The sequence below is a fragment of the Heterocephalus glaber genome, unplaced genomic scaffold, assembly GCF_053883595.1.
Source record: "Heterocephalus glaber isolate CG9 unplaced genomic scaffold, H.glaber_assembly_v1.0 deba00000122, whole genome shotgun sequence".
NCBI lineage: Eukaryota > Metazoa > Chordata > Mammalia > Rodentia > Bathyergidae > Heterocephalus > Heterocephalus glaber.
In genome coordinates, this window is record NW_028258138.1 from 21,772,497 (window position 1) to 21,791,660 (window position 19,164).

At 33.3% G+C, this 19,164-nt stretch overlaps 1 protein-coding gene across 2 annotated transcripts in view; it reads right to left on the minus strand.

Annotated features, from left to right (window-relative positions):
- The window catches only part of Ncam2 (neural cell adhesion molecule 2), a 490,293-nt gene that overhangs the window by 185,420 nt on the left and 285,709 nt on the right, over window positions 1–19,164 (minus strand). For both annotated transcript variants that reach the window (XM_004842216.3, XM_004842218.3), the window contains exon 6: window positions 918–1,035. In XM_004842216.3, coding sequence (XP_004842273.1) covers window positions 918–1,035 — 118 coding nt within the window. The remainder of the gene's footprint in view (window positions 1–917; window positions 1,036–19,164) is intronic.

The window sequence follows — 19,164 nt, forward strand, 5'->3', positions numbered from 1 at the left end:
AATAATGTAATGTACATACTATATACAATCCTCATTTAGGCACCAGTTCATCTAAGGACCTAGTTGCACGAATGGATCTTGGTAGTAAAATGAGGAATATCTGTATATAATTGATTATATAAATATTTGCATCCCATATACTAAATTGCATTACTAAAGCATATGTACAAGATTGTCCAGTTTTAAACTTTATTATCTTCAACTTAGGTGTTCGAGCTAGAATGTAAAAGATTTGAACATTTTAATAATGCATGCTTGATGTTAATGGAAAGTGAAGAGCATTTTAAAATTCTGAAAGAAAAATAAATATAAGTGAACTCTCAAAAAACAGATGCAGAACAAAGTTTATGCATGTGATAAGTTGAACTTTTGTAAAGTGACAAATTAAATTCATGACATTTTAAGTCTACATAATTAATTTTTTCTGAAATATAGTACGTGAATAGAATATGCAGTTAATTGTATTCTGATAAAATGAGTTCCTACACATACAACAATATTCATGGCAACACTAGTATTTCATTTGGAAGACACACTGCAGCAGTAGCAATAAAATGTTTGAAACACACAAGGATCCTGGGCCCATTTTGGCCAGAGACATGTGTTTAAAAATAGATTGGGGGGCCGGGGATTTAGCTCAGTGGTTTCACCACCTGCTGCGCAAGAGCATGGACCCGAGTTCGATCTCCAGTACCAAAAAAAAAAAAAAAACAGATTAGGGACTACTCACCTACCTTTCCGCTAAGAAAATTAGAATAAGATCACACTGTGGATCTCTTTAGCTATTTAACGTAACCAACTTGACTAAAAACAAGAGCACCATGTTTTTCCATGAAACTCAAAGCAATGGTTTGCTTCTTGATGAAATGATTAAGATGCCACATTACTCCTGATTACAGGCAGGCTGCTTCGCTTACCTGGACCAGGAGATGGTGGGCTCAGGAGACCCAGAGGCCCTGCAGGACAGAGTCATTTCTTCTCCCCTCTCAGCTGTGGCATTGAAGGACTTCTGAGGCATTGTGATTGCTGGCGGTACTGAAAGAAAATAAATAGAGAGGAAAATGCTCTCAGCAACACCATTTTGAGACCTTCTTTTAACCACTTTTATTGCGCCAAGCTTCATAACTTGACAGTCATTTCCAGTTTCATAGTAAAGTAATTTTAGTGTCACTGATATGGCCTCTTACGTATGGTAGTTAGAAGAATCCATTGTGATGTTATTGTACTGTCAATGTATTCAACTGAACAGTGAACTATACATTTTTGCAAACATATATACTTTTATGAAATATGTATTACATAAAAATAATACCACCCTGGCTTAATCAATGCTGAGATCTACTTTGAGCATCAATGGATTTCCTATTTGTGTTCTTATTGGTATATATGATGCCATAAGCAATCACTCACTGGTTCAAGACAGGGCTTTCAAATTAGGTGTCAAACTCTGATGTTCTTTCTGATTAACTACACTTAATTTCTTCAAACAACTGTAAAACATTTTATGAAGAGGAACTGCTTCAGCCATAGAGAGTCTGAAAATAGATTTTCACAAACAATTCAATTTCAAAATTAAGCTTCCCCAATTTCTAACTAATTACATTGCAGAAAGTGTATATGCTGCACATTTTCAACATGTTGGAACTGTTATGAAATGCAGTGTTTGCAATAAACAAGTCACTAACATCCATAAAGAAAACAAAATTTCAATGTAAAGCATAAATTACCCTCAAAACACACTTTCATGATATTAAATTGAGTATGACAAAATTATATTCCTACAATTAAGATTCTTAATAGATTTATTTTTTACATATCCTAAAAAACATGATCAGGCAGGCATTTATGAGCATGATTACAATTAAATGTCTTTACAATAGCATTCAGGTCAGCATTGGTGTTGCATTAGTCCCATTGATGGTAGGAATAAGACCTGATATATATGTTAGTAATTAATCATAACAAGTTTAGCTCTGCCTTTACAAATTCAGATATAAAGAGCATGATCTAACATGCTGCCTCTAAAATAACATAATAATTATGACTATTACAAAAGATAGACTTCTTTAGATACTAACTCTTAATTTTAAGTGCACTGTCATTTGACCTTCTGTATCTAGTTTTCCTTTCCATTATAGAATTATAATAAAAATGAACTCTTTAACCTAAATTCTTTCTACATTTAAGTATTTGTAAATAGGAACACTTCCAAATTGAGAACAAAGGGCTTTAGTCCTTACTCTAGAAATACTCCTAACAAAAGTTCATATAGTGTTTATTACAGTCTTCTTGGATAGAAAGTAACGGTCAAGACAGTAAAAAAATTAAAATTCTTGGGCCGGGGATTTAGCTCAGTGGTTCTGCCAACTGCCTTGCAAGCACAAGGTTTCCAGTTTGATCCCCAGTACCAAAAACAAAACAAAACAAAACAAAAAAATTAAAAATCTTTCTGGAGTGAGATGGAATCAACATTGTTTTAACTTCCATCTGTTAAATGTGATGTTGAATACTTTTTCATGTATTTATTTGCTGTTTCTACTTCATCTGAGAAGTGACAGATGCCAATTTTTGAACAGGGTCTTTAAATTTGGGGTATCTGCTTTTTTAAGTTCTTTATATATTCTAAATATTAGTCCTTTGTCTAAGAAACAGATAGCAAAAAAGTTTCCCACACTGTGGGTTGTCTTTTCACTCTGTCGATGGTTTCTCTTTGTGTGCAAAAGCTTTTTAATAAGATGAGATCCCAGTTATTGATTCTTTGTGATAGTTCCTGTGCAACTGAGATTTTGTTCATAAAGTCTCTACCTACACCAATGTCTTCCAGAATTCTACCTATTCTATCTTCCAGCAGATTAAGCATTTGTTTTAACATTTAGATCTTTGATCCATTTCGATTTTAGTTTAGTGCATGGTGAAAGATATGGGTCTAGGTTTAATCTTTGGCAAGTGGAAAGACAGTTTTAAGCACCATTTATCACAGAGGCTTTCTTCCAATGAGGGTGTTTAGCTCCTTTGTCAAAGATGAGGTGGCCGAGTGTGTCTGGAGTTCTTTTTGCATCTTCCAATCTGTTCCACTGATCCTCAGGTCTGTGTTTTTGCCAGTAACAAGCTGTTGTTTTGGGGGTTTTTTCTGTCACAGTAGCTTTGTAGTATAATTTTCAGTCATGAATTGTGATGCCCTTGCCTTGCCTTTGTTGCCAAGAATTGTCTTTGCTTTTATAGGTCTCTTCTGGCTCCAAATAAATTTTAGAATTGGTTTTCTAATTCTGTGAGATACGTGCTATTGGAATTTTGACTGCGATAGCATTAAATCAGTACACTAATTTTGGAAGTATTCCAGTTTTCACTATATTAGTTCTTCCTACCCAAGAAGGATATCTTTCCATTCCTGATATCCTCTTTGATCTCCTGAATGATCCTTGCATCGCTGGGATGAATCCTACTTGGTCACAGTGTATAATGCTCTTGATCATTTGCTGCATTCTGTTTGCCAATATGTTATTGAGGATTTTTGCATCTATGTTCGTCAGGAAGATTTGCCTGTAATTCTCCTTTTTGGTTAGATCCTTCTCTGGCTTTGGTGTCAGAGTATAGAAATAGTCAATACAAACTAGCATTTATAACAAATACTTCTTTGGAACTCAGAGGCAAATAGAACAACACATACAAAGTATAAAATGATGACATAAAGAAAGCTAGTTAATTATTTAATTTCATTTTGAACAAAAGCCTAGCTCACTGGTTATAACAAATTAAGTATATATGATCAACTCTTTCTACATAAACAGTTGAGTTTTCTCCATTCTACAAAATGTAGCATGTCCATAAGGGATATAAAACCTGATCAATATTCACATTGAATCAATATCTGTACTTGATTAAAAACTGGAAGCAAGTACAGAACCATTTTCCCCATATTAATTACTAATTTTTGAAAACAGTAAAGTAGTGGCATATATGATTACATTGAGTATTGAGTTTTAAAATTAAACATATCAGAGGAAAATAGTAAATTTTGTTTGATACTATCAGATTAGAAGATAGTAAATGTCTTCCCAGTATGTTGGTTTAAAAAAGAAATTTAAGGAAAAGATTCAATTAGCATTATCTATCCTATTCTTATTTATTTATTTATTTGTTTGTTTGTTTGTTTGTTTATACAGAGTCTCACTATATATTTCAGGCAGGCCTTGAACACATTATGTAGCCAGGCTGGTCTGGAACTCATGAAAATCCTTCTGCCTCAGCCTCCCAAATGCTGGTATTACAGGACATTCCGTTCTTTGTGAACCCTATCATAAAAGGAGTCAACAATGTAATCAAATTAGTCTTGCCTTCAGTTGACAATAAGTATAAAAACAAAGAGAAAAAGAAAATAGTAACTGATTTTTTTGTATTTTATAAATTTTCTTTCACTAAATAAATAAGATTGTTCTGTTCTTTTACAATACATCACACTCACAGCTTCAAAATAAAAGGAAAAAAGTTAGATACTGAAATTCTGATGGCACTCCTTTCATCTTTAGTTGTTTTTAGTAATTCCTTATATTTTTAAGCAAATATTAATCCACATTGTGATGAGTCTTTCTTCAACTTTTAAACAGTCTTTTTCTTTATCATTTTCCCAAACTAACAATATATGTATGACATATACTTATGAAAAAGTAGAGAATTTTCTCACTCTGGTTCAATCTGCACAGTATTGTTGACTTTGGATATACTATTAGGCATATTTTAAGTCTCCTAGCCAAACACAGCTGAATACATGTCAATTACAACATTAATTAATGATAATACCTTAATCAACTAAATACAACTGTATTTAATTACCAAGTGGTGAAGCATATAATTCAAAAAAGTAAATAAATATACCATACTGAATAAAAGAGACTAAATATCATTTCAAATTAACTTCAGTAGAAATATATTATGCTATTTATTTATTTATTTTTGGTGGTGGTGGAGATCAAAACTAGGCCCACAAATTGTGCCATTTTTTATAGTAACAGTGGATTATTTTTATGACCAAAAAATAAATACCCAAATAAAAACAGTAAAACTGAAATGAACAAATTTCATGAAATTAGTAAAGCTGATTCCACAGAGAATGTCTGGATGTTGTAATACAAAATAAAATATTTATGAAAGAAAAATCAAGTGAAAATTATAATAGTAATGATGCAAACTGCTACTTCAAATTTCCGTTAGTTTCCATGGTAAATAGTGATGAGAAGGCCAAACTTAATATGAAAGATACCGCATGTCAATAAGAAAGTATATAATAAAGAAAACACAAGCTTGAGAGTTTATTGATTTCTTCAAAGATATTTTCTCCAAAAGCATCTCTATTTTTATGCTTTTTTTAGAGTACACAATATGATTTATCATATTCTACAGCAGAAGACATCAAAGTATGTGTAAAGACACTATGAGGTTCCCAACACCATTGGGGACCCCGTTTCCCAATTATACATCTGTCTGTGCAAGGATTTTTGCCTGCAAATGCCAGTTATTGGATCATACTAATGGAATAAAAGTTCAATAATAACCTTATATGAAAAAGTGCTTTTCTTTCTTTCAAAAATATATTACAGGGCCGGGGACTATGCTCAGTGGCACCACACCTGACTCGTAAGTGCAAGGTCCTGAGTTTGACCCCGTTTAAAAAAAAAAAAGTATATATATATATAGATAGATACACATATATATGCATATATAGCAAAGGTTAAACATAGTGGCAAGTGTGAATATACTATCTTTTGTGAAGTTACTTACTAAATAAATTACCAAAAACATAAAAAGAGAATTTACTCTGGTATGGCTTATATCGAGATGTCCCCACACAGCCTCGTGTACTCATAGGTGAGGATCTGAGGAGAGTGGATCAAGTGTGTGTGATATCAAAGTGGCCCACTGATAGGCTTAGCATAGTTTTGGGTGTAAGTGAATGGACTCATTGAAGACAGAAGATCCACTTGGGTGTGAATGGCACCAATCAACTGGCTTGTAGCCTGGGTGGAAAAAAAAGGCATAATGTGAAAAAGGAAGAAAAGGTGCAAAGGGGAAGGGGAAGTGGGAGGGGTAGGGTAAAGAAAAGAGGGAAATGGAATTAACATGAGAAAATTTAAAAAATGGAAACAAAGTATTTATAAATAGGGAGGGGTGGAGGGGTTGAAGGGAGGGCAGGGGAATGGGGAAAAATAAGAATCAAGATATATTATGTAAAGGTACAAATCTCCAATGATGAATGTCATTATATTGTATACCTAAAATGTACCAATAAAATATTTTTTTAAAAAATGGGAAAGTAGATAAAAGACCAGTGCTTCCTGCCCTCCATGCCATGAACTGTTTATCCTGTGTCATACACTTCTGCCCTGCCACCCTTCCTTGGAGTCAGCCAACTATGGACTGAAACTTCTACAAATTGTGAGCTAAAATAATCATTCTGTCCTTTAAATTGTGGGTGATATATATTTTGTTGCAGCAACAGGAAAATGACTCAGACATATTCCTTCACTTCACTGTTCCTTTTATTTTATAAGCATAGTTTTTTTAACTAGGCATGCTTATTAGTAGTAGTAGCAAATTAATAAAAAAATGAAATTCTGACAGATATTTAAAACATCATTTTCACTGTCATATATAAAAAGATATAACCATATCTCTTCCTATCTATCTATCTATCTATATGAGACATGAATAAAACTTTCCCTGTTCTGTATAATCTTACCAGTGTAAAATTATTAGGGAAAATTTTGACACAATTTAATATTTAAAATTATCTTTTAAAGAGAAGTCAGACAAGACTTTAGAGAAATACAACATATACTAAAAACAGTGTGTATTTAGATACAATGTAAAAGTGTAAGATTCAGAACTTGAGAGTTAACAATTATCACTTCAATTCTAGAGGAAGAACTCTTAGAAAGTTCAATACATTTTAGGAACTCAGGACTGATTAGACAGGCTCTCACAATTCCGTAGGGCAGCTTCAGGGCAGGCATCCTGTATAGGCAATAAAGGTTCTCTCATCTATGATTAGCAGAATGTGCAAAGCAAGGAGATTTGAAATGTGCATAAAAATCTAAAATATGCTTACTTGGGCTAACTTTAAAACAAATGGATGTATAAAATTTGACCTTGACCTTGATCAACTTTTGAGCTAATGGTCCAAACTTGCTCTGAAGTCAGACTAGGGATCAGTAAGCACAGGCATGTCTGTTTTTTGTATTTTTGTTTTTGTTTTTCTTTTTTTACATAGTGGGAACAAAGGTAGAATTGGACTCTCCAAGAGACGGTAGGGAGAAAGGCTTAAATTGGTTAAAAAAAATCTAGTCACTTTACGATACTATCTTAACAATTAATGAAAATCCTAAAATGATCCAGTAGCTCCTAACTTTGGGAAGCTATAATTGCAAAAGTTTCAAATGACACAATTTGCAATTTTATCTCTACCCATGCCTGGGTACTAGAGGGAAAGAAGAATTGTGATCTTTATTTTCAGCCATAGAAATCTTTTAATTTTGCCCCTTAACTCGATTAGATCAGTAATGTCAAAAATCAGTAAGTAGTTTAAATTCATTCAAAATATTCAGTATCACACAGAATTGACAAATTGAGTATCAATGAAAAGTGAACAGCTACTATCTTAATAAACCTTTAAAGTAAAAAAAAAGATCTTACATGTTAACAAGTTTACAAATATCATAGAGTTCCAGTACTGGAAAAATTGGACAACTTTCACTGTATCCTGCCACTTCAATTAGTTTATAAATAAAAATGGGAAAACATTACATAGTATCTATTTGAGGACACTAAAATATTGTGTCAGAAAGATATAAGGATTTGAAGTACCATAAGACAAGCTACAAGTTTTTTCTTCAGAAAACCACTGTTTCAATTAAAAGGAATCCCAAACCTGGAAGTAGTCATTGGTTTTGCTCAAGAAATGTCAAAGGGAAGCCCTAAGTTCACATTTAAAAAATCAACAAAGTAATGTTCTGGCACTGACAATAACAGCAGGGTAGAGCCACATTTTCTGAGAGGCAATTCTTTGGTCACATGAATTGTGGTCCCCAGAGCAAACTCCTGTTACTCTCTCTTCATTCATCTGACCATTTGGGCTGGTATTTCTCTTTTTTTTTTTGGTACCGGGGATCGAACTCAGGACCTTGCACTTGCAAGGCAAGCACCTGAACCACTGAGCTAAATCCCCAGCCCTGGACTGGTATTTCAACATAGTTCTCACAGAATGAAAAACAAAATACTGTATTCCTGCCTAGAAGTCTGAAAAGTGGGACCCAAGGACTAAGAAAGTGTGGTAGAGATTAAAGAGATACACAGTTGGCCAAAACAACCAAATTAAGCTCTTTGCAAAATACTGAGCTCAGTTGGAAACTGATGCACAGATTTTACACTAAATAGAACCAATAGTTTAATAATTGAAAAACACTGAAAAAGTTTTTGAAAGGAAACTGAATTATATGATATGGTGTCTATAAGAAAGTCACTAAAATAAAACAGTAAAAGTGAAGAAGGAAAAAAAGGATATATATATATATATATATATATATATATATATATATATATAATAAAACAATAACCAGAAAGCTACATTAATATCAGAAAAAAGTTCTATCTACAACAAACAAAATTGCAAGATGCAATGGGGGAACATTACGTAATGATGAAAAGGCCGACTCAACACAACACATGACAAGCCTATATGTGAATTTACCTCACTGAAGAACTCCGTTAAGATTTGGAGTAAATATTGATGGAAAAGAAAGAAGTAGACAAGTTTATTATTTCTTTGTGAATTTCTTAAGAAACTGGAGAAATATGAGCAAAATAAGCAAAAATGAAGCAGAAGAATGAAAATAATGCAAATACTAGAAGAGATTAAAGATACACAAAACGGAAAACAGCAATAAAATACAAGAAACCAGTGAAGGTTCTGTGAAATATCAATGGAATTTAAAAACCTTCAGTAAGTATCATGATGAAAAAGGGACCCATGAGCCAGACCACCAATGTCAAGACTCAAAAGAGATTTCATTGTTAAAAAGATTCACATTTACATTTAAAAGATTTATGAAAAAATAATATAGAAAAAACTATGCATATAATTTCAGCAATGTTAAATGGACCATTATCTTAAAAAAAATAGAAATTACCAAAAGTTATTCAAGATGAAACAGTTAACTCAAATAACCCCATAACTATAAAAGGATATATAATGAGAAGTTAAAAGCCTCCTGAAAATAAATGCAGAAAACCAGGTACTTTAATGAGTTTTATTAACCACTGAAGGAAAAAAATTCCTATACAATTTCTCTCAAAATATGAGGAGGGAGCATTTCTCCACTCATTTTAAGTAGCCAGCTTAATACTGACAACTTAACCAAATCAAAGATAGTACAAGAAACAAACCAAGAAACCTGTATCTCATATAGGAAAAATATTTTAAACACCACAATGAAAAACAAAATCAACTAAAATATAAAAATAATAATTTGCAACAACCAAGTAATTTTTAAAAATTAATAAATTAAAATTAATACAATGCTGAAAAACTAATGACTATATTCTAACTAATTAACAGTGTAAGGAAGAAAAGTCATGTGATAATATGAATTAAAGCTGAAAAAACATTTTGAAAAATTTCAATATCCACTCAAGACAGAAAGTCTCAGAAAATTAAAAACTAAAGGAGACATTCTAACTTCATAAATACATCTGTAAAAGTTTACATATGACAAGTGTAAAGAAATTAAAGTTGTCTATAAGATTAGATAAGAAGGAGGTCCCTATCTGGCATTCCTATTCAACCACATGCTGAAAGAAAAACACACTAACAGAAGAGATAAAAGAAATTAAAGTCAGAAAAGAGAAAAATAATATTTTCCAGCAGAAATGGGAAAAATATATTTGTATAAATTCAAAACAAAGGAAATGTACAGAATTATTGCTAGAACTATTTATTGATTGCAACACAAAGGACTTAAGGAAAATATAAAAATCATATGTTTTATACATGGTACACAATTGAAAACAAGAGTATAAAAAGAAAATCATGTGCAATAAAAGCAATAATAATACTCAGGCACCAATCAAACAGAATTTCTGTATGGGCTCTGAATGCTACACTTCACAATAAGCTGGTTCTGCAAATAAAGACTAAAAAATAGAGACCCATACTGTGTTCATGTGGTTGTAGACTTGATACAGAGAAAAAGATCATTATTTTCCAAAATTGAGAATAACATTTTACACAATTATAATTAAAATAACAGCAGGATATTTTTGCAAGCAAATTGACATTGATATTTAAATGGAAGGTAAATAAATTTTAATTTCTAAAGCTTTCTGTAAAAGAAGAATGGTTGAATAATTTACTATTCAATTTTAAGACTTGCTATAAAGTTATGGTAATTTCAATGATGTATTAGTGGTGAAAAGACAGATATTGGATCAATGGATTAGGAAAGACCCCAACACTCTGAGTGGAGTATTATTCTTCTTCCATATGAACCAGAATAATAATAAAAATAATAATCCATACCAAATAGAATATTCTGAAAGATCTTTATTTCACAAGTGTGGAAAAATATGATTTGAATTACCAGTTGTCAATGAATCTTCAATTTTGACTCAATATGTATGATTCATAAAAAGAAAAAAGGACCTTGCCAAGATAAATTTTTCCCTGGAATGTCAGTTGTAAAAAAATTGGAATAATAACCCTAAGATTGGATAAAATATTTTTCCAAATCATATATGTGACAGAATAATTATCCTCATAATTCAAATATATATAGAATTTTTGAAACTCAAAGAAAGTAACTCAGTTATTTTTAAATATTAAAAAAATACTTTACCTTGCGCTAGGGGTATAACTTGGTGGTAGAATGGTTACCTATAGTATGAGAGACAGAGACCCTGTTTTTAATCCTCAGTATCACAGAAAGAAAAGACAAAAATGATCAACAATCAGAAGCAAACAAGCATGTGAACACACTCAATGTCCTTACTCGTAAGGAAAATGCAAATTACATCCACAATGTTATATCAATATTTAATGGGATAAATATAAAATTTTTTGAGTTCATGAAGCTTGGGTGAGGAAGTAGAACAACTGAAATGTACAAACACTGTTTCTAGGGATGTAAAATAGTACACTTACTCTAGGAAACATTTTGGCATTTTTCAACAAGTTAATCATGCACACATCATATGAGCTGGCCATGACTCTCCCATTTATTTACTCAAGCGAATTGAAAGCATGTGACCTTAAAAGATTAATAGATAAAATGTACATAGAAACTCTACTTGTAATTCAAATTTGATGCATTCTAAAAAAATTTTGGTTAAATAAGCAAATAACAAACTATTACTAAAATTAAATACTACTTCTTAATGACAGGGAATGGTATATTTTTGAATAAGATAATTTAGATGAGTATCAAAATTATTTTTAGTAAGAGGCAAGTGTGAAAGTTCATTAAAAGGGAGTATATATCATGTGGTCAAATTTACTTTATTTCTAGGAATTTTTGTGCTAATAGATATATTTTTTATATTGAATATTTTTATGATGGTAATTGCTTTACATATATCAAATATACACACATTTATATATGTATAGAAAGATATGTAAATGGATAACATTACACCAGAATTTTAACTATGTGCAGTTTATTATATACCACACACACTTTAAATAATTGTTAAAATACATATAACTAGAATTGAATTTCTAAATTGCTCAAGGTAATAGTCAAATAGTATGGATTATTTAGACTAAAAAGAAAAATAATTACTTACAATAATCAAATCTTTTAGTTATTTTTCTCATTGTTGTGTCAAAATATCCAATACCCAAAGCTAAAAGTTTATTTCAGCTCATAGTTTGTAGAATTTGTAATTCATAGTTTGCTGGTTCCAAGGGAAGGTGGCATAGCAGAGGGGAATCACAGGGGAGAAACAGTTCATGGTGGGAAGAAGGCAACAAAGCAGTGAAGTAATAATGAAGAAGCAGCAAGTGACCACAGCAGTCTTCTTCCTGTCCCTTATGTTTTATCCAGTATACACACTCTTAGGATGGGTAGCACTCAAACCCAGGACTTTCCCATTATTCACACCCAGAAATATGACAAACCAATCCATGGACTAATTTAGTAATCATACACCCTTCATCCTAGCATCACACACTTAATCCCAGCATCACATATTCTAAATTCAGCTACCTCTGAAAAGCCCCACTTATCATCAATTTAGGATTTTGGGAGACATCTAGACACAAGCAATACCATTCTGCTCCTCCTCCCAAAAATCTCATCTAAATCCCTTTATGCAAAAAAGTATTTAGTCCAATGCCAAGAATTATCAAAATCCTAACAGTTTTAGCTTTGCTGAAAAGTCCAAGTGTAAAGTCTCCTTGAGATTTAAGGCAAAATCTTAGCTCTGAGCTCCTGTACAAATGAAAAGAAAGTTAAACACTTCCAACATACAATGGCCCCAGATAAACATTCCCATTCCAAACAGGGAGATAGAAAGGAATGGGAACAAACCAAGTCCAAAATACAGCAGGGCAAACATTATTCCTGTAGTTCCATGTCCAGCATCTGTGGCAGTCTGTGACAAGATGTGAACTCAAAGTTTGTGTGTCTCTGGGCCTGTAGCTTTGTAGATAGTTGTAGGTCCCATGACTTTTCTTGGGAGCTGGCTCTGTTCACTTCTTGCAACTTTCCTCAGTATGGTCCAAGTTCTCTATGCTGCCACCATTGCCATTCTGGAACACGGTTTTCTTTCTTCTCAAAGCAAATTCTTTCATTTTCACAACCTTGAGGTTGCAAAGGCCAGAGTCTTCCTGTTTTTTGTGAGGTCCTCAGGCCATCTTTTCCATTCTCCTATTCCTTCTCGGCAATTAAGATCTCTTTTGCTCTATCTTTGCAGTCCACAGCTGTACTTTAGCTTTCTTTCTGGCCAAACACAAAATGTTTTAAATTATTCTGCTGGGCTCTTTGCTCTTGATTCTTAACATAAATCTGGCTAAAAGCCCCCAGCAATAGCCATGCTACTGCTTTGATGTTAGACTGTCTTGAAACTTCTTCTGTAAGGTTTATTAATCTGCTGCCTTTAGTCTCAGGCAAAGTCTCTGGACAGAAGCAAAATGCAGACAAACTTTCTTCCAAGGTATAACACACATTTTCTGAAGTTCAACAGCCAATGAGGTCCTTCTTTTCAGCAGATACCTCCTGAGCCCTGATCTTTACTGGCAGCACATCTGTCAGCATTCTAGTCTTCTGAGGTCTTACGAGAATCTTCCATCAAGTACAGCTTAGAACATTCTAGGGCTGCTCCTTCAGCCAGCATCTCCAAGCATTTCCAGACTCTTCCCACAAACCAATTTCAAAGGTGCCTGAACCACATGGTCAGGTACAGTCACATCCACAACTCCACTCCTCTAGGCCTAAATTCTGTTTTAGTTATTTTCTCATTCCTGATACAAAATACCGAACATCCAAAGTTAAAGGAGGAAACATTTATTTTGACTCACATTTTGCAGAAGTTTTAATTCATAGTTTGCTGGTTCCAAAGGACAGTGTTGTGATGGAGCAGAATCACAGGGAATAAAAGTTCATGTTTCGAAGAAGGCAGCAAAGCAGTGAAGTAGCAAAGAAGCACCAGACAACCACAGCAGTGTTCTTTCTGTCCTTTATATTCTATCTAGATCACACATCCTTAGGGTGGGTAGCACTAATACCCATGGAAGGCCTTGCCATTATCTACTCCCAGAACTGTGCCAAACCAGTGGATTACTTTAATTATCACAAGCTCTTGATTCCAGTATCACACACTTAATCCCAGTGCCACACACTCTAGATCCAGCCACCTCTGAAAAACCCTGCCTATGACTGACCCTATGACTCAATCAGGCTTTGGAGAGAGGCCTAGACACAAGCTATACAAACACTACACAAATATGTATGTGACTGAGGCGATATCATTCTTATATAAGGTAATTAAAAACTGAAGAAATCATTCCAGAAGTTATAGAGTATCTCCTGTTATCAACAGTATACCTTGAGATGATAAAACATTACTTTGATTCGAAAGAATAAATGGTACAATTTGTGACATAGTTTGACACTGAAGAGGATAATTTCTTATCAGTGTGGAGGTACGCTTTTTGAGACTGTAGAGATAGAGTTGGTTTACAGTTAAGCTGGGAAAACTATCACTCTCTCCAGGGATACTTGCATGGCTGGTATCTGACTTCTGGTGCAGATCAGGGCACTGAAATTTATGATGTACTGGGAAATTCTTCCTAGCAACCCCTGAAGTCATTTTCTGCACTGATAGTTTGCATCTGTCTGAAACAATCTGCAAGGCCTGACTTGATTACTTAAGCGTCCCCACTGGGCAGCTCACTGAGAAACCTCACTCAGACCTTGGTGGTCAAAGCTGAAGGCTTAGCACCATCTTGTGTACAAATTGAGGTCTTGGGAATCTTGCACATGGGATTGATTGTTGAAGCCTCGGAGCTTGCCTGCATTCTTTTACTCTGGATACACATATCTACTCATTCACAATAAAACACTTAAATTAGAATAACCTGGAGTATAGTGAGTCCTGTCAAATATGTGAAGCTTGGGAAAATTTATAAAAATGGACCTAGATGAAATCTCATGAGGGGAAATTGTGTAATAAGGTGGATGAAATTAAGAATTACTTGGTAGAAAATATGCTTGGACTACTACTTATAGGGAAACTATAAATCAGCCTGGTTGGAAAAGAAAAAAAAGAGAGAAAGTAAGAGGAAGAGAGAGAGAGATATTAATGGGAGATTAATCATATCTACTAGAAGGGGAAAGAAAAGGAGAAACTGTGGTTAAGAAGACAATCTAGCACCAGGAATATATACTATGTACAAATGCTGGGTTATGTAATTTTTATAGAACTTGAATTTTCTCTGCTTCTTAACACTTTTTCACTATTTTAAACACATATTTTGGATAGCTACACTTTTTCTAAAATACATAAAATATAACTCAAACACAAAGGCAAGAGATACTGGTCATAAATAATTTTCAATATGAAAATGTTGACACTACTTCCTAAGTGACGTTATAGTGCAGCACATGTTGAGACACAGGACTTCTGAGTATCTCTTTAGTGTAATTTGGACATTGCATGTTCAGAATGTTATTATCTCTTTGTCTCTAAAAAAGTCAGACATTTTTTCTTTTTTGCAAAACTGAGGATCAAACTCAAAGATAACTCTACATTGTTACCTTCCCAGCCCATTTTACAGGTTGTAAATAAGTTGTTCAGGCTGGGCTTATACTTGAAATCCTCTTGCCTCTTTCACCTGAGTAGCTAGGATTTCAGGTCTGTGCCACCACACCTTATTCAGGTCATACCTTGATGGTAGTTTTTATTTTACTGATTGGTTCTGTGAAATAGTAAAAATTTGCATTATTATAGCATTTCACACACCCCTTCAGATATTTTGAAATGCTTATATAAAGTTGTTCATTTTCCCATAAGTGATAAGACCCAATTTTATATATATCAGTGTAATTTTAGATTAAAAACAAACAGCAAACTTCAATACCTACATAACAACAGAAAACTGCTATCTGGAAGACAGGTGAATTAAGAAGCTGGATGTGATTCAAAAGTGAGAAAATTCTGCTTTTTCTTTTTCTAATCTCATCAGGGATTAAAAGAGTTATGTTACAAAATGAATATAAACATTTCTACAGGCATTCAAATATGATATTATGCCAGTTTAAGAAAAATCTGGGTGGCCAAGAAATATCAACACTGAAAAAGAGGGTAAGGAACTATACCAATTTGTATCAATCATTCACATGGAGGAGAAAGGCAAAGAAAGTGTGTTTAGCTCTCTGTAGATGGCTCATCCTCTCTATATATATTTCTAAAAACTAAAAGCTGAAACAATTGTTAAGGAGACAGAAAATATATACATATATATATATATATATAGATAGATAGATATATGTTACCTTACATTCACTGACTACTAGTCTTTAAATTTAGTGTGATATTTAGGAAAAAATTAAAATTAGTAAGTATTCTAGTTTTGAAACATACTTATTATTGATTCTTGAGCAACTTATATACTGTATTTTACATATTATATTTACAGATTCATTCACAAGTTATAATCATCTAACTGATTTAAAAACCTTAGCTGTATGGTTGGTTGATTCAATTACATTATTAATAATACATGGAGCTACAGTGGCTTTTCAATGTCTTTTATACTTCTAAATGCTTTATGTTTTATAACATTGCATAAAACATAAAGGAAACATTATGAAGTATTTTTCAATTATAATAACAAGTAAGGCACTTTTCCACATTTTCTTGACCTTCAAAAATGACTACAAATAGGAAAGAAGACAAAATCACTGCCTGAGTGTCACTGAGATAACAAAGTGCACTTTGTATTTAGATAGCCATTTGGACAAATATCTCTGTCCATTTTCATTCACTGTTGATTGTAATGTTGAAAGAGAAGCTCAATTGCTGTAAAATTATACTCCTAAGTGTTTTTCAACAATTGTTTTTAAATCTCAATTTTTCCTCCTCTATTACCTTAAATTAGAACCTGCAGTTAGTGAGTCTTTCTTCACAAATTTACAACAGATTTAGAAAATAATGGATCATTGTAGTAGATGAGAATATTTTTTAAAAGTAACCCTCTACTGACTATAACTTTAAAAGTTATTTTCAGCTCTTTGATTTATAGGACATTTTCTGAGTAGGTTTGTAGAAGTGGAATTCATGTGCTGGAGGATGTATATAGATCAAGCAAGACAGATGGCATTGATCTCTTTTAAAGAGTGTAGCCATGATTTGTGTATAAGCAGACGTGTTTTTTATACATGTATGTAAAACTATATAGCTAAAAAATTCAGGAATAAAAGAAAAGACAGCTAGCTAATTCAGCCTTTTTCAGTTAATCAGCCTTGGAAAGATTTTTTTTTTAATATATTACAGTCAAGTTTACTAATTATCAAATAATAAACTACAATGGAGTTGAATTACATTAACAATATAGAATTCTCTTTTTTTCTTGTATTAAATTCTTTTATTGGTACATTGTAGGTATACAACACAATTACATTTCTCATTGGGAATTGTACCCTTACATAATGCATCTTGGTTCTTATTTTTTCCCCATTCCTAGCCCTCCCTTCATGCCCTCCACCCTTCCCTATTTACAAAGACTTTATTTCCATTTTTTCCATTTCTCATCATTTTTCCTTTCCCTTCTTTCCTTTCCCCTGCCCCTCCCACTACCCCTACCCCTTTGGACCTTTTCTTGGAAAGATTTTATACATTAAGAGTCAAGAAGAGTATGGTTATAGGGGCCTGGGATTTAGCTCAGTGGTTTCAACGCCTGCTGCGCAAGCGCAAGGGCCCAAATTCAATACCCGGTACCAAAAAAAAAGAAAGAAAGAAAAGAAAAGTATGATAATGAAAGGAAGGTAGTAGTAGGTAGGCTAGTAAAAAAAAAAAAAAAAAAAAAAAAAAGCTTTAGGCAGGCTGGAAGCCCTGCCTAAATACTCAACAAAAACTAAATGTGAGCATAGGAAAATATTTTTTAAATATCAAGAAAAAAAAAAGAGGGGAACCATATAATTAAAAATAGAGTGCTGAAGTCATTTAGCAGGATTTCTCTTAAAATATTAACCAAACCTCTCTGTGAATTCATCCTCATTTTAACCCATTTTATACTTATTTCCACCTGACAGAGCACACAACATATCCTCCTCAGATATCCTATTGAATAGTTGGGTCCAACTACTGTGCCTGAGTTAATAAGTCTTTATCTCTGTACATACATTCTTCATTGAATGTACTTGTAACTTTATGCTTTGAGTTACTGTAATCTGAATTGTACCTAGGCTACTCAAGAAGTTGTCCACTTTAATGTCTTAGGAATTGCATAATTGCCAAAACGCTGACATTTGTGTAATAATAGCAACTTTAAAATTTCATTGTTTAATGAAATGCTTTATTTCGTACTCGTATGTCTGCTCCTGCAAATCAGCAACAACTCTGCTTCTCATGTCTTCAACACAGTACTGAAAACTTACTTCCTATTTAAGTCAAGAAATTTTATGGCAGATAAGAAGAGGTAGATGATATAGGCAATGTTTCTTCATCGGTGCATATTACATTTATATATGTCATTAGTCAGAGCAAGTCACAGGCACTGTAGGGTGGGGATGCATAATTTTCCCTTGGAAGCAGCTCACTTCAGGTTGGCAATGGGCAATGATGGTGACACATAAACTTGCTCAAAGGAGGGGATAATTGTGAAAAACAATACACAGGCACAAGAAATACAATAGGAAAATCACAGAATAATTTAGAAAAATACATCAATAACACTGGATATTATTGTGGGTACTACAAAGGAATCTAACGAGGACATTTTTCCACCCACTGTTGAAACACAATATTATGAATTTATAGGATGGAACAAGGAGGAAAATTTTGCAAAGAACAAACAATGGAATGAAAAGTAGAACTTTTGACAAAGCCAAAATTAGACAAGGTATCACTGTATATGAACAGCTGTTGGGTGAGTATTTGGTCTTCAGTATACTTAGCAGGAGGTGGGGGAATAACAAAAGAGGACAAGGGCAAAAGCCAAGTTAGTAAGGATAAAAGTCAGTAAAAATCCAGTGAGAAAGTGGAGAATATGAATTTGGGATAAATACATATAGCAAGAGTCAAATTTTGTAATTGAACAAATATAAAATAATGTGGGAACAGTACTGCTTTGATTATTACTATTTGCAGTCTCAAAAGTGTCACTAAAAATTTTCAAGGGATTTATGAGAGTTATAGTAAGGGAAAAACATCCTCAGAATCTCAATATTTAAAAGGGACCAGTAAACAGGACAAGAACCAGTAATACTTGAATAGAGAGAGGGCTTTCCCCAGCTGCAGTCAAGGAGAGATGTGAGAGCCAAGCACAGCTGTCTTGACAGAGTCACGCTGCCTTACCCAGTGGAGGACTGAACCAAAGGAAGATCCTGTGAACATTGTACTTTTGAAGAAAGGTGGTTCTAGGAATTTTGAGTACAAAAGTTTGTGGCTGTGAAGGGA